The sequence below is a fragment of the Patagioenas fasciata genome, chromosome 2 (genome assembly GCF_037038585.1).
Source record: "Patagioenas fasciata isolate bPatFas1 chromosome 2, bPatFas1.hap1, whole genome shotgun sequence".
Classification (NCBI taxonomy): Eukaryota; Metazoa; Chordata; class Aves; order Columbiformes; family Columbidae; genus Patagioenas; species Patagioenas fasciata.
In genome coordinates, this window is record NC_092521.1 from 115,791,973 (window position 1) to 115,808,505 (window position 16,533).

The 16,533-nt window shown below is 39.4% G+C and overlaps 1 protein-coding gene across 40 annotated transcripts in view; it reads right to left on the minus strand.

Annotated features, from left to right (window-relative positions):
* Positions 1–16,533, minus strand: part of CLASP2 (cytoplasmic linker associated protein 2) — a 147,798-nt gene that overhangs the window by 114,730 nt on the left and 16,535 nt on the right. For 39 of the 40 annotated variants that reach the window (XM_065833015.2, XM_065833010.2, XM_065833001.2 and 36 more), the window contains exons 3-6: positions 6,113–6,216; positions 2,534–2,625; positions 2,133–2,208; positions 536–633 (exon numbers count right to left, since the gene is read on the minus strand). In XM_065833015.2, coding sequence (XP_065689087.1) covers positions 536–633; positions 2,133–2,208; positions 2,534–2,625; positions 6,113–6,216 — 370 coding nt within the window. Of the gene's footprint in view, positions 1–535; positions 634–2,132; positions 2,209–2,533; positions 2,626–3,299; positions 3,444–6,112; positions 6,217–16,533 lie in introns of those variants that run through there. The other variant, XM_071804801.1, reaches the window with a different exon arrangement.

A 16,533-nucleotide genomic window follows, 5' to 3' on the forward strand; every position in this document is an offset into this window, starting at 1 on the left:
TGGTGACTCCACCACTTCCCTGGGCAGCCTGTTCCAATGCCTGACAACCCTTTCCATGAAGAGTTTTTTCCTTATATCCAATCTAAACTGCCCCTGGTGCACAATACATGAAAAACATCAAGTATTTCAGTTGAGACTCTTCTACACTGAGGTTAAACGTCAACTCTAGAATAAGTGAAAAGGTGTACGTATTCGAGTGTTTTCTAATTATTGCCCAGCTGCACTCAGTATATACTTGCTTAATTTTAAAACATTTTACTACTACTATCTAGCTCTCAGCTTCTTTTAAAGTCAGGTGATTTTAACTGGTGAATATAAGTCTGCCTTTAATCATACACCTGTAGACTCTTCCAAGCAGAAAAGATAGCAGCAAAACAAAGGACACTAGTAACATCACAATGGAAGCAAAAATAACTACAAGATAAAATAAAAATTGTAATCATTTTAAAACAAAGGTTTTATTAAGTTTAAAGTTCTGATAAAGAACAGTAACACAGAATGGCTCAGGATTACAAAATCAAAACAGCTAACTCACCTTCCAGGAGGAATTCCTCTCTTTGTAAGATCTATTCGTACTTTCTCTCCCACATGTCTATAAACCTCTACAATGGCTAATATGGCAGCATCTCTCACCTGTGAAGTCAGAGTATAAGTGTTAATTTCAGGGTTTCAGAAACCAAAACAACATTTGCTGACAACTCACTAATTTCCAGTTTCTATCAACCTGCAAGCCGATTCATTTCACAAAACAGTTGTAACAGTGAGGATGGAAGGAAAAGAAATACAACTGTTGTTTCAAGATAGTATTTGTTCCAAGTTAGAGCATCTACAGATGGCAAATGAAAAATCCTAGAAATAACAGCTCTAGAGGGAATTTCTGGGATTGACATAAGACTAATATTTGTGGAAAAAAAGTGCTTTATTTAGGACTCTACCACAATAGGCAATAGTTCCAAAAGTTAGTCTCTGCACTTAGTCATGACACTTCATCTTGCTTTCATCTGTTTCTACATGCAGCAATGCCCTCCTGGAAAACCAGGACCTTGTTGAGTTCAAGAGTGGGCCAAAGTGATCAAGGCCTTCTTTACCGTCTTCAGCAGGAATTGTGTGGCATCACAAGGCAGGGAAAAATACAAGACGGGAAGGGGAAAGGGCAGTTAAAACAAGAAGGTGGAGAGCCTCTTTAAAAAAATTAAATCATAGGTAATCACAACAAAAACTGTCAAAAAAGCATGTTAGCAAATGCCATTATTCTCTAGAAAGAATTACTGGAATGACTTTGGTATTGTTCTTTGTAGCAGTTTGAACTAAACCCACAATTGCTCTATCAAGATATGAACTACATCTTTACTAATGATCAACAAACAAGACAACTTCTTAACAGATTTTCTCCAGAATAGAACAATGGTATGCTATACAGAGACAGCAAGGACTTTGCTGCACACAGAAACTAAGCATAAAGGCCTATCCTGTATATCTACCCATCTCCTGCCAATGCCAACTCCCTTGTTTCTGTATTCTTAGTCTTTTCTCTCAGGCACAAGTTCAAATAAATCAAGAGAGATCTTATCCATTTCTATTTGAAGGTTTTCTGAAGTTCAGATGTCACCAATATGAACTACATCACAATTTTCACTGCAGATATTTTTGCTTAATTAACTGATTTTAACTACAGTCCTTGCATGTGCCCAAATGCCATTTGGGTTCCATTTAGGAAATTACTACATGGCCTGCACATAATAATGTTATCTTTAGCAAATTTGGCAGACTATTACAGGACTTGCGTACGGTGTCCTTCTGGAGGCAATTCCTCCTGTCAATATATATATTTTTTTTCTTTCAACACGCTCTATAAGAAACAACTATTTTCAGTAATGAGTAGTTTCAATCTCTGAAGATAAAACTAAAAGGGTCAGCATATTGCACCACTGCTGCCTTTGCAGCTCTGCTTTCATTTAATTCATCTGACTGATTCTGAAGAAAATGGGTTTTTTGTTTCTCATGGTACAAAATAATGATCTGCTGTATACAAGCAAGCCCATCATTTTTTCTTAAATGCCTGCATTTATTTTGCTTTCATTCCTCTGTCAAAGTACAGTTGTTGAAGCACCAGTAAGTAATGAAATTCTTACCTGACTATTTGAGTCACCAAACACTGTACATAGATGTGGTACCAACTTGCTGAGGATTAATGGCTGTGCACCGTAACTGGAAAAAAAAACCACAAACCTTAATTTATTTTTTTCACAGAGAAACCAAAAATACTTTATGCACAAGTGAACTTTTACCTTAGCATTGTTAAAACTCAAACTTACATCAATCAAACTCCATCACTCTCATACTAGTTCTTTGTCTACTTTTAAATAAGACAAAAGTACTATACCTTTAGTCTTTCAGAAAGCTTACAAGTTCTTTGATTTTTCCCATTTATTAATTTATTAGAATCAGATTCCCTAAAGTATCAGTTTCAGAGAAAAATGACATTCAGAAGAAGGACAGAACCCTTACGTCTCCATAGGAACAAAAAGCTTACATGTTTAAGGTAGCAATAAGACACAAACACACTCCTTCTCGGGATCGGTAATTCTTGTGTTTAAAACCAACAGCAAGGCGTTCCCAAATGTACTATATAAAAACAGAAATAATTGTGTTTGGTTACTAGGAGCACAATACAATGTAATTCTATCCATATTTTATAATTGCATTCAAAACAGCTGAAAAACAAAAACAAAAAACAGAAGGCAGGTCTATTAGAAAAGTAAAGGCACTTCTCAGATAAAATTAAGTTATAAAATGCACAATATGGAACACAACACAGATTATTCTTACGGCAAAAACTATTTCTAAAAACATCCTTTAGAAATCTGAGTATTTTTCTTGTTTGAGAAGCAGCTCTTAAAAACATAGAGAACTGTTACAGTTAATATACAGAAAACAAACATTAACATTACAAACTACTGTCTCAAGCAGAAGTTGCTATATTATTTTTGCTTCATATTCAGTTTCCCTGCCAGAATTTCCCCTCATCCATTTTGGCTCATCCTCACCCATACCCCCTGCTGTCCACTTCTCCTCCACTTACGCTTTAAATTTATTTCTTCATTTTTCAATTATTTCTTGCCTGTTCACTCCAGTTCCTTCGCTTCCATTCCTATTCTGCTTTTGTTTCTCCTTTTGTGCTGGCGCCTCTTCCTGCGCCACAATTCTCTGCCTCACTAAACCCTCATTTACCCTCCTGTGCACTCGCTTTTCCCCCCGCACGCCTTTTAATCTTCCTGTCCTCGGTTCATCTTTTTTACCTTTCCATCTCCTTGTCGATTCTCTAGCTGTATGCAACGGTGCAAAAAAAAAAAAAAAAAAAAACAACAACAACCCCAACGCAACGTAAAGGTGAAGCTCAGGAGCCTCGGGGCTCCTGGGTGGAATTTGGGAGCAGATGCGGGGGCTCAGACTGCGGCTCCCGCAGCTGCAGTGCTGCCATTAGGGCCGCAGCTCGCCGGCATCCGCGGGCAGCGTTGCCTGGTGATGGCTGCACGCTGCCAACAGCAGCTCCTGCAGCCCGGCCACCACCCTCCCTCCCTCCTTCCCTCCCACCCCCCTTTCAGTGGTGCCATTGCAGTGTATAACCATTCCATACGCATCTGCTAAAATGTACGAGAGACTAATCATTGCGATCGCGTTTGTCAAAAAAACCCAAACCAAACCAAAATCCTTGCAAACAGCTGTTGAGCAACAAAAGCAGTGTAAGAGCAGGGAACACCGCATACTGTTTATTAACAGGGTAACACACTTGGTAGCAGACATAAAATTTTCCAATTAGAACCTTGCTCGATCATTTTGTCCCATCTGTGGCTTCCTGTTTGCTTGTTTGTTTTATACTTCATTACATTTAGAGAAAACAAACCTTAGACAAGCAGGATATGGCTTGCCAAAACTGCACAGCTTAACAACAAATCACAGGATTTAATGAAAGAAAACATCCTTCTGATTAACCCACTGTCCCAGAAAAACATGGGAAAAAGGAGATCTCCTTTTGTACAAAAATACAGCTAGAGACAGGTAACCATAGAGTTACAAAACAGTCTGAATAGAAATTTAGTCTTTCACTAAATTAATCCTACTTTAAGAACTGAATTCCTCTAAACAGAAATTTAAATGGCTGTTTAGGAATTTCAGCTCTCACAACTTGCTAGCAATGCTTGATGTCAACCTCCCTTTGTCCCATTCATGCATTTATACCAGCTATATTATTATTTTGATGCTTTTCTGCCCATAACCAGTGACATCTGGTTCTCACTCATTAAAAAACCCAAAACAAACAAAAAAACCCAAACACATCTAAAACAGGGAAAGGGAACTGACAACAGGACAAATTACATATTATTCAACAATGCACTAGAACAGACAAGATGAGTTGATTGGAAAGAGACTTACAAGACTTATCCCAAAAAATTTTTCACCCAGCTCTTGCAAAGGGACGTTTCTCTGCAGCAAAGGGAGCCTAAAACTCTGTTCCGGTGTTGGAGGCACAAGAAAGGTTTCTCTGTTTTGGTCCCTGCTGCGAGGATGATTGTTGCTTTTCGTTCGAAATTTTAATGGTATATAAGCTATCCTGAGAGCAGACAACTGGAGCCAGGTTTCTCCCACTTTAGAGAAGTTACCAGAAGAACCATAACTCCTCTTACTTACACACACAGTTCCCTGGACCCCATGAACCGGGGATGGAAACTCCTTCCATCACCTCAGTGTAGAGCCTAACAACCCTCCAGAAACTAGAAGATGGACCAGTAATCTAGAACTCTTTCATGATGAAGGCCTAGCACAAAGCAACTTATCACCACATTCTATATCAGCAGTGGTTCAAATGAAGGCGTCTCCAAGATTTTCTGCTGTGCACTTATTCACATGCTATTACTGTAGAGGCAGGTGTACTTTCAGGTCTCCATGCCAGGTACTTGGGAGCATCTTGAGCACAGGAACATGTCACTCATGAACTACTTGCACTTAGGCATGAAAAAAATGCTGCAATGTCTTTGTTGATGAAAAGGAACAGAACTACATCCCATGAAAACGTAAAGACACGTCTTTGTGGATGATGCTACCAGACTTTGATGCCTAAATCCCAGTCAGACTTGTGACCACGTGAGAAAATGCCTCATGTTGGAAGGGGAATAAATACGCTTCTACAGTTGCCTACCATGCTACCTGTTTTTCCTATCAGGCAAACAAAGCAATTGAGAACAATTTTCTCACTGCAGGTAAAGTCTGCAAAATCTTATTCCCTGCACACAAACATTCAAACCTGTATCTATGAGCAAACAAAGCCATGAATTAGCATGCAAAAGAAACATTTTCATTCACAAAAAGTAAGAGGTTCCCTATTAACTTCTGCACTTAAAACTCAGAAACAGATTTTCTTCAGAAATTAAAAACTCAAATAAGAGCTCCTACTGACAAGCAGGGTCTCTGGAGTTCCAAATTACCTCATTGCTCAAGCAACATAATCCTGTTAAACAACCCTACATTTTTCAGACTCAAACAGCAGAAATACAAGATTTAGCACCTGGAAGCCACATAGTGCTAAGAACTGTAAAAAGGTTTGCTTAACTCAAACTTCAACCTATGCCAACGAGGCCCAGGGAAACTTATCCCCATCTCAGTTCGTCAAAGGTTCACACAGCATGTTTGCCACATATCTAGAAAGCCAGACTTTCAAAGTTAGAAAGCACCATCTCAACTGTGGGGCTGCTCCTGCGTGTTCAAGTACAAACCTGATTTTAAAATAAATTCAAAGCTAAATAAACCTGTTTATTCTCATTATGCAAACTCAAACCCAGGAGGTTGTTTCAAACATGCTTTAATTAACAAAGTCCTGCCACATGACATGAAAACACACATTCAGAATTTAGCTATGATATGCAAGAACTGCAGAATTGCACTGTGCCAGTTTTCTTTAGCTAAACAATGCATCAGTGTCAGTCCACTAAGAATATCTTTAGCATTTACACCATTAACAGTCACCACAACATTGTCACATATTCAAAGTCAAGCTCATGCATAAGTCATAAGCTCACTGAAGGCCAACATCTGAATGTACATTAGGCAATCATACCATGGGTGGTGCTGCTTCGTCCATCAATTTCAGTATAAGATTCTGTGCTTGCTCTCGAACTTGGTCTTTGGCATCTCCCATACGATCTATCAAAGGCAGGAGAACTACAAGAGAGGAAAAAAAGAAAGGGAAGAAGAAAAAATATTAAACACCCAATGAATGTTTTCTAATATTTAAGGATATTTCCTGAGACAAACTTAAGATACCTCTTGTTCAAAAATAAAAGCTGATTTTGAGTTGGTCAAAACATTTTAAAGAGTCAAATATATTTCTGAGTATTTTACAAGACTAGCAACAAATGCATGGTACTGAAGTTAAAGAAAATATTATATTCCAACAAGCTAAAAAGAAAGCTTCCCATTCAAAAGCTGTATGAATTACTTCAATTTAATCTCAAAAAAAGTATGCCAGTAGCTTCTGAACATCTGCCTTTTCTGAAAAATAATTCTAGGCCTGGTGAGTTGGAAAGAATTGGGATAGGAGAGAAGGGCTACTTTAAAAGCAGTGGGACTTAATTACAAAAAAGTTCTAAATCCTCCTATTCATACAGTGGATCTTCTGGAAACTCAGCCTTACCTCGGTAAAAGTATTGGTATTAATAAAAGCTACTACTTTAAAACTAGTGTCCTCAAACAGTACTTAATTGGCACGATAGCTGATGACTTCACATCCTAAAAATCAGAACCCATTCAAAACGAAGGGACTTGCCAACTCTTTTCACTTGCTTACCCAGAGAAAAGTTTATAGCTACATCGGATAAACAAACTAACGTCAGGAAATTTAGGAAAGTTGAACGAATGCTTAGATCAGCATTGTGCAAGACATCCTGCCATACCGGTTCCCAGTCCTCCACCTGGGGTCTACACATAGGCTGTGTGAGGAAGAGAGAGGAGAGAATAGTTGAGCCTTCCCTCAGAAGTACAACTGAGATGGAATTGGTGCAGGTATCTCCTGTGGGATGGTGCTTTTCAAGTCAGTATAAACACATGAAACACGAAATCACAGGATGGTTGGGGTCAGAAGGGACCCCTGGAGGTCATTTAGTCCAGCCCACCTGCTAAAGCAGGTTCACCCACAAATGTCTCCAGGTGGGTCTTGAATGTCTCCAGAGAAGGAGACTCCACAGCCTCCCTGGGCAGCCTGTTCCAGTGCTCTGGCACCCCCAAAGTAACGAAATTTCTCCTCATGTTTAGATGGAACCTCCTGTGCTTAAGTCTATGCCTGTTACCCCTCATCTTATTGTTGGGCACAGAGACCATGATACCCACCCAGCCCATCCTTCTGCTCCTGCATTCTGGTTAAGCTGGGACTAAGTTTGCAATTACCATGCCATTTATTCCAAACTTCCCAAACTAGCACAATGTTTACCATGAGTCTTGGAGACTTGCTCATATTCCAATAAAGAAAATATAAAAGTAACAGCTAAAATCATGTTTTGCTGCATTTGGTCTTAAATCTCTGAACACCTCATAATATTTTACAGTTGCTGCCTAACCTCTCTCAGCTACTGATTGCTATAAAATTTATTTTCCTATCCCACTCACAGAAGAAATAACTGTATTGCCCTACCTTTTGAAAGGGAGATCTTAAAGAATTTCAACAGTACTTAATGATTTTACAGTAATAACTAAACAATAGCTTTGTCAGCAAAAGTAACTCAGGAGGTCTCCTCAGTCCTCTGTTCCCACATTAAAAACAGCAGCCATCTATATACCATGATTATTACTGCAAAATACACTCCTGAAGTTTAAATTTCCCTTCCTACTGTACACAAACACTTTTAACTGTCCTAATCTGAATATTTAGTTCTACTGGCTCTGGATATTCCACTGACATCCTTGGCTACCATTATTGAGTTTTTGTGTTTTTCATCTATTTTCTTTTCCCTTCCTCCTCTGAATAAATTTTTACAGCTACTTTAATTTTACAGGTTGAAGGGCTGGTTTTTATTTTTCAGTTGGGTTGGGTTTTTGTTATTGTTTTGCTCATGTGGGGTGTTGGGTTTTTGTTTTGGTTTGGAGGTTTTTTTGATGGGTGTTTTTGTTTTGTTTGGGGGTTTTTTTTGTTTGTTTATTGTGGGGTTTTGTTTGCTTGTGGTTTTGTTGTGGCTTGTTTTTGTTTCAGTTTGGGGTTTTTTTTCCCATTTTGTAAACACAGAAGAAACATCCAAGAGAGAGTCCAGCACAGAGCAACAAAGATGATGAAGGGAGTGCAGCATCCCCCTTATGAGGAAAGGCTGAGGGAGCTGGGTCTCTTTAGCTTGGAGAAGACTGAGGGGTGACCTCATGAATGTTTACAGATATATAAAGGGTGAGTGTCAGGAGGATGGAGCCAGGCTCCTCTCGGCGACAACCAATGGTAGGACAAGGGGTAATGGGTTCAAACTGGAACACAGGAGGTTCCACTTAAATTTGAGAAGAAACTTCTTCTCAGTGAGGGTGACAGAGCACTGGAACAGGCTGCCCAGGGAGGCTGTGGAGTCTCCTTCTCTGGAGACATTCAAAACCTGCCTGGACACCTTCCTGTGTAACCTCATCTAGGTGTTCCTGCTCCGGCAGGGGGATTGGACTGGATGATCTTTCGAGGTCCCTCCCAATCCCTAACATTCTGTGATTCTGTGATCCAGAACTCAAGAAGTGATTTTTGGGAGTACACAGCCAACCCCTCCTGTAAACTTCCCATCACTCATATACTTACTGATTACATTTTTGCGGCAACAGTACTTTTCATGACTATTTTTGGCACTTCTAAACTGGCCTTTCACCCATACCACACACATTCCTGGTGAGGTCTGCTACATGAACCTGACTCTTGAGCAGCTGAAGGCGACTCCAGCTTCACAGCAAGGGACACAAGCAGAGCCCCTGAGAAGCTGCTCCTGCAGAGGGGAACACAGTGAGCACTGGTCCTGCGGAAACACAGCTCCTTTGTGACTAATGAGCACGCCAAGTCACTTGACGGAGCTGCAGATACCAGGGCTCCACTGAAATAACTACAGCAAGCACAGAGAACAGCTACTAGGAGCCACTGAACAGGGATGAGGTCACCAAATTAAACTGAGCTATGACACAGCCTGCAGATTTCAGTGTGCGTAGTTACTGAACATGCCAGTCTTTGTCACCCCTGGTGCTCCCACAGAGGGACAAACTACTGCAGGAGCTGTTAAAGGGCCCAAGTGTCTGCAGGCTCTTGATTTTTTTTTTCTCCCTAAACCTCAAGTTTCTGTAAGACCCCATATAAGGCATGATATATTCCATTTGGATGAGACAAATGGAATTAGGCTGTTGAACGCTGGCAACCACCAGCTGGTTTTCAGTGTGGTAGTTTACCTTCTCTGTCAGAATAAGCTCCAATAGGAAATGATTTGAAGTCAGTTGCTTATTGATAAAATTTCAGTGTGTATAACCATAAGAGGATCTCCACCAAACAAATTTCAGTTTGAATTCTTAATGCCTTCATCACTTTTTCTACAAATGTTAGATGTATCTAGGGAGAGCTATAGTGAAAAACAGCTGAATTGTGTAAGCTGTCCTTTCTATGACTAAGTGGGAAACATCTCCCCACCTAAAAATTCTGATAACATTTGAGATACTCAGGTCCATCCCAGCATGCTGTTTCACTTAGCACCCTTCTCTTTTCCCTACTTCAAGCCTCCTGGTCTCTCCTTGCTCCTCTCTAATCCTGCCCAGCCAAAATCATAGAGCAGAAGAAACTCTGGCTTCTCATAAGAAACCTCACCTAAGACTAAGGCAGTAATTACAGCTGAGCATCAGAGATGACGGTGCAACACCGGCTTTTGCTCTGCATCAGAGTAAGCCAGTGCTAACACTGCCTACTCACTGCCCCAACCACTGTTTCCCCCTCACAGCCCATACCACCCCTTGTACCACCATTTGTCTGTTTACACGGTGAACTGAGGACATACTCAGACATTCCAGATGATACACACATGTCAATAAAAAGCACAAGCTAAGAGTTATGTTGGAACTGAGACAACGGGAACAGCCTGGGAGGTTTTGGCGCCTTAGGAAGTATCTACTGGGTGTTTGTATACTAAGATTTTATAAAAAGATTTTTAACTTGGTCAGCTTTAGGCAAGTTTCTATCCCTACCAGGAACAGCTGAAGTCATATTTGCAATACAAGGTCACCCTTCACCAAAAATCAAGTCACTGCTTTAGAAGATTAAACCACTACTACATCCCAAAGAATGGATGACCAGAAGATAAATCACTAAGAACAATGCTTTTTTTTTGGTCCCCCAACTTCATTCAAAATACAACCGAGCAATCATTTTGGCTGATACGTTTCCTTTAAGTTTTATATGTTTTCTCAGCAGCATTATCAAATTTGTGTCCTTTATGCTGTGGTGCAAATATATGCATTGGGTTATTTCTGGCATCAGTCTGCAAGCTAAACAATCTCAAAAAGATGTTGGAATTAAAAGGAGGGTGAAGAAGGAGAAGCAGGACCATGCATGAAGGCAGTATTCAAAGTGGTAGCTTCCTCACAAGCTATGCATTGAAGCATATAATTTCTCATATTCAGCATGGATTCACACATTCCTACTGTTTTATACTAACCTTGCCCATCTTACTTCTTCTGTTGCCTGGTGTCTTTAATTATTTCAAAGGGATTTTGGAAAACCTATTAACATATGATGACTTCCTTCCTTTATTTCTGCTGATATGCTGAGAAACATTACACCAAATTCAAAAGAAGCTGATTCCCTTTGCACTTGCTGGTTATCTTTTGCAGAGCCACGAAGCATTGCATCTCACTCAATTTGCTTTTTCTCTGCATTTTAACATATTGTCAAAGTTTCCTATCATTACCAGCCACTCTGAGTTTTTCCTGTGAGATTTCTACATTGTTATACCATGATTTTACAGATTTTGATTGCTGAAGAAAACTTAGAAGTATTACTAAAAATATTCTACAGCACACATTAATTCTACCAGATCTACCTCAAACTGATCTGCTATTTACATCTGAGCTGCTATTTTTACCTGTATCATTTCTAATTACAGAACAGTTACCTTTCTATTATATCCCTAACAGATCTTATTATCCCGTTGGTTTCTTTTCCATTGTTTGTCTTCCTTCTCTTGGCTCAGCAAACTCAAATAGATTTTCATTTATACAAATTCACATAATGATTTTATCACTAGTTGGACAGTAGATGCAAGACTTAAGGCCAAAACCAGCCTGCAGAGTCAAAGTACAGTCTTGAGAGATTAAATGTTTATTTCCTCTACCGGAACTGAAGATGATAAACAAGTAAATCCCAGAAAGTCAGTGCCTGGAAAGGCACTCCATGTATTTTTAAAAATACTGAGCAGCTTAACTGTATGACTCCCTGCAGCAAAGAATGCCATAGGTAGCACAATCTCTTTTTGTTAAACTTTAACAAGAGTTCATTGTGTTATAACACAAATATGGAGCTATTCACTTTGCATTATCGTTCACAGCTGCCTCTCTATTCCCTCTCTCTCGACTACTTATACCTGCTCTTTTTCAGTGCCCATTTTATGTGTACTCTCTTATGCCCACCCATTTCTAGGAACCAATTTTACATAGTCCCTGTCTGCTCTATCGCAAAGACTTACGAAAAAGCATTAAGCAAATAAGAGTCTTTACCAAGCAAATAACATCACTGTGAGCAAAAATTCTGTTACTAAGAAATGTAATGTCTTGTCTAATGCATCAAAGGAAAAAGCTTAGAGGACAGAAACAGATTGAACCTAGGCAGCAATACCTTCCTAGTTTTCTCAGAAACCCCGCCAGCCCAGGTGACAGCATCAAACAGCTGCCATTAGAAAGGAGGGAGGGAAAGAGCTGCCTCTGCAATTAGAGCAGTCTCTGTTCTCCTGTGTGAGTTGCATGGGAGAGACAGGAGTCCCACAAGGGCTCCCACGGAGCCAGCAACAGGGCTGGTCTGACAGACCCACATGGCCAAGGGCTACTTCCAAGCAAAGAACCATGAGCAGGCTCTCAGAGAGGGTTTCACTGCTCCCCTCCTCATACCCCTCTCTCTTCTCCCCAAGACAAAGTCCAGTCCGTGGTAAGTTTTATCAAAAGCCATTTCAGACATTAATGTGCTTCTTTGGGGTCTGCCCAGGAGCCAACTAAGAAAAGCATTAATGGGATTAATGAGATACACCAGTAGTGGAGGGAAAAAACAAATGCCTGTTTTTTTATATCCATGAATCTACCAGGGTCTCAGTTTCAGGAACAAGAGAACAGAGCCTTTAAGTCCAAAGAGTTTTGAGAGCTGTATTAGACGAGCAAGAAAACTAGAAGGTAGAAAGCAAATGTTCTTGTTGTCTTCTGAAATTTTTTAGCTCTAGGCTAGGTTTCTGCAGAACTAGTATTAACCAGAACCACAGCGAAACCAAGGAAGGCAAGGATTTCTCCGCTCTTACCTAAAGGCACTGCATTTCTAGGTGTCACATAGTGAAGCGTCCACAGACAAGAGGCAGATGGTAATCTAAATCACCGCCTATCACTCAAGCATAGATCACTTCAGGTAAAATTCATTCCCACTACCAATAAATTCCAGTGCTAGCCAGGCAGGTCATAAAGCGCTTTAAAAGGCTACACAGATTTTTTTTTTTTTTTTTTTCTAAAGCTTTAGGGAATCTGTCACCAAGATGAAAACAGTCACGGCTTAGACCAGCTAAGACAACCAGATATGAGCATTAACTATACAGGGAACCAAAGAAAATTTAAGAACTTTCTAAGATGTTGCCGGAAGTTCATCATTCTTGTTACATTTTAAAAAGTAAAAGCAATTCAAAACATTTATTCTGGAGGGGAAAAAAAAAAAATTATGGACTGTCCTCTAAAAGCCTTTTCTAAAAACAAAACAAAACAAACAACTTATTCAGCATTTTATTAAAAAAAAAAATCATACAACACATACCAAACAGCTTTTCCTAAGGTCAATAAGCAGTAAATTGAAAAGGCAGTATCAGACAGAATACCTGACTTGCATTTAGATGCAACAAGGTATTTTTTAACAAGACTTCTCTCACATAAACAGAAAAGCTTGCTTTACATAATCTCAGCAATTTCATTTTTTTGAATTATTTGATTTACTTTCAAAGTTTTCTCTAATATCTGAGGTTGGCCATACTTTAAGCAATGACACGAGCCAGAAAATCTTGAAGGTCCCTTCCAATCTAAATTATTCCAGGTTTTATGTTTAGGTGTTCTGCAAGCATTTGTAATCTGAAATCTTACAGTACATCGTGCCATTAGTCTCAACATTTAAATGAAATTAATTAAAAAGAAAATCAGTAAGTCCCTAAAACCTGAAGATCAAATATTTTTTCTACATGCTGTACATGATGGCTCATACTAAAACAGTTCTTGGTTTTCATGATGTTGAGGAAAGCATTTCTCCACGCATCATTAAAACCACTTATTGAGCAGTCACATACACCTTGATTAAACTGTGTATCTTTCATCCAAAAATTTCAATCATTAAGCAGGAAAAAAGCAAAAATTACCAACTTGGGTGTCACTTAGAATCATAGAATTGTTTAGGTTGGAAAAGACCCTTAAGATCATCAAGTCCAACTGTTAACGTAGCCCTGCCAAGTCCACCACTAAACCATGACCCTAAGCACCATGTCTACATGCATTTTAAACCCCTTCAGGGATGGCGACTCCACCACTTCCCTGGGCAGCCTGTTCCAATGACTGACAACCCCTTCCATGAAGCAACTTTTCCTAAGATCCAATCTACATCTCCCCTGGGGAAACCTGAGGCCCTTTCTTCTTGTCTTGTTACTTGTGAAAAGAGACCAACACCCTCCATGCTACAACCTCCTTTCAGGTAGTCATAGACAGTGATAAAGTCTCCCCTCAGCCTCCTTTTCTCCAGGCTGAACAGCCCCAGTTTCCCCAGCTGCTTCTCATCAGACTTGTGGTACAGACCGCTCACCAGCTTTGTCACCCTCCTCTGAACTCTCTCCAGCACCTCAATGTCTTTCTTGTCATGAGGGGCCCAAAACTGAACACAGGATTCAAGGCGGGGCCTCACCAGTGCTGAGCGCAGTGGCACAATCACTTCCTATTCCTGCTGGCCACACTATTCCTGATACACGCCAGGATGCTGTTGGCCTTTTTGGCCACCTGGGCACACTACTGGCTCACATTCAGCTGGCTGTTGACCAGCAACCACAGGGCATTTTCCACTAGGCAGCTTTCCAGCCACCTGAGCCTGTAGCACTGCCTAGGGTTGTTGTGACCCACATGCAGGACCCAGCACTTGGCCTTAAACCTCAAACAATTGGCCTCAGCCTAACGATCCAACCAGTCCAGATCCCTCTGTATGGCCATCCTACTCTCCAGCAGACCAACACTCCCACCCAATTTGTTTTCATCTGCAAACTTACTGAGGGTGCACTCAATCTCCTCATCCAGATCATTGATCAAGAGATTAAACAGAACTGGCCCCAATACTGAGCCCTCAAGAACACCACTCGTGACCATCTGCCAACTGGATTTGGCTCTGTTCACCGCAACTCTTTGGGCCCGGCCCTCCAGCCACATTTTTCCCAGCAAAGAGTTTGCCCGTCCAAGCCATGAGCTGTCAGCTTCTCCAGTAAAATGCTGTGAGAGCACTTTTCATTCAGGTTTTAGATATAAACTCTTCATTACACCTGGATGATGAAAATTGCTTAGGAAAAAAAACACCTTTTTTCTTTTTTTAATTCCCTGAAACTTCTACAAAGTCTCCATAGTAATGAATTTGAGAAGAATCAACTATTCTACGCAAACTGCCATTTTTGGTATTTATTTTGCATCTTGGTTACAACCAGTTAGGTCACTGTTTGATGTGAATGTATTCAACAAGGTTTATTTTAGTAAGTTATTGCAGGTACTTGTATTCTCAGCAAAGATCAGGATTGCACCATGAATAGACAAGATTTATGTAAAACATCTACCTACTCTGTTCTCTGCCTTCTAAAAAGCCACAATGAATCCTAATTTCTCAGTTAAATTTCACTTTTATAGCTGTGTTTTGTAATAAAATACCTGGAACTTTGAATATATTTTTGTCTTAATAGAGTGTTACATTTTTGTGATCCTGAGAAGTGTTTATTTCCGATTCAGAACTCAGTAAGTGATGGAAGTATAATAGTGTATTACCTAACTGTAACATGGCAAAACATTTATTTTCCCCTGTTTAATTTCCTTTCCAGTTATGATGAGAACAGATTTCTTGTAAATGCAGAGAAAAATAACTAACATGACTGAATATTCACTTCCATAAGCATCACAGGCTTTTTGCTAAGAAGTAAAAAACACAGATGCTTTATTATTACTTCCATCTTTACAACCTACATATATACTGTAAATTAGATTTGGGCAAAATCAATACAATTGTTGTAGGACAGATGCTTTCCAGTATTCTGAAGAGCATGTTAGTGATCTTCGTATTGAAGTGTAATGCCTGATAAGAGACTTAATTCAGTTTCCTAGGCAACAGTCTAATGTTGCAGTAACTTCCAAGGTGTTATCCTTTTATGACTAACCACACCGCACACTCTCTGCAGCTGGCATCAGTGTTCTGGGAACCTGGACACACAAATTTGGAACCTCTTTCTTAGTACTTCCAGTGAAGATACTTGAAAATACTTTGCAAGCCATAAATATCAGGGTGTGTGGTAGTTCATAAAACTATGTGGCTATATTCTGGAAAATATAAAGCAGATTAAGGAGCATTTGAGCGCTACATCTTGGAGTATTTAAAACTATCGTGTGTTCTGTGATTAAAAGAGATTACATAAGAGTACATAATTACTTTGTCACAATCTCTTTTCCCAGGTGATGGAATTAATTATTAAAATATTAGATATCAGAAGTAAAAGAAAATATTAGAATTATGGGCAAATGTGGCTGGATGATAGATATTATGGGAAAAGCCTCTACTCCTAGTTTCATTTTCTAAAAGAACTGAATGTTCTTTTGCACTCTTGTTATCATCAAAGGAATGAAAAAAGTGTAATAAAAGTATATGGAATCTGTTTCAGCTTTAATGTGTTTTTTTATCACAATATTTTTCTGCATCTATTGAACTGTCCATTAGTCTATAATTATATTCCTATTCACTTTCAGATACAACTTTACAAGATGTTGCGAAATATATTTTAGTTATCTGTCAATTAAAGGAAAGACACACAACACTTTAAAAAGATGAAACACAGATACAATTTATATGAACTACATATATGGGTAAGTCTGAATATATAAAACACATTTCACACAAAAAAAACCTCCACATGTAAATGTGTGTATATGTGTAATAACTGTTTCAAATTCTTTCTGTAAAAAGCAATCAGTGGGCAAAAATAATTTTGGAAGACAGTTGTAGTGCTGTATACTAAGATGTGAAACCAATTTGAAGTG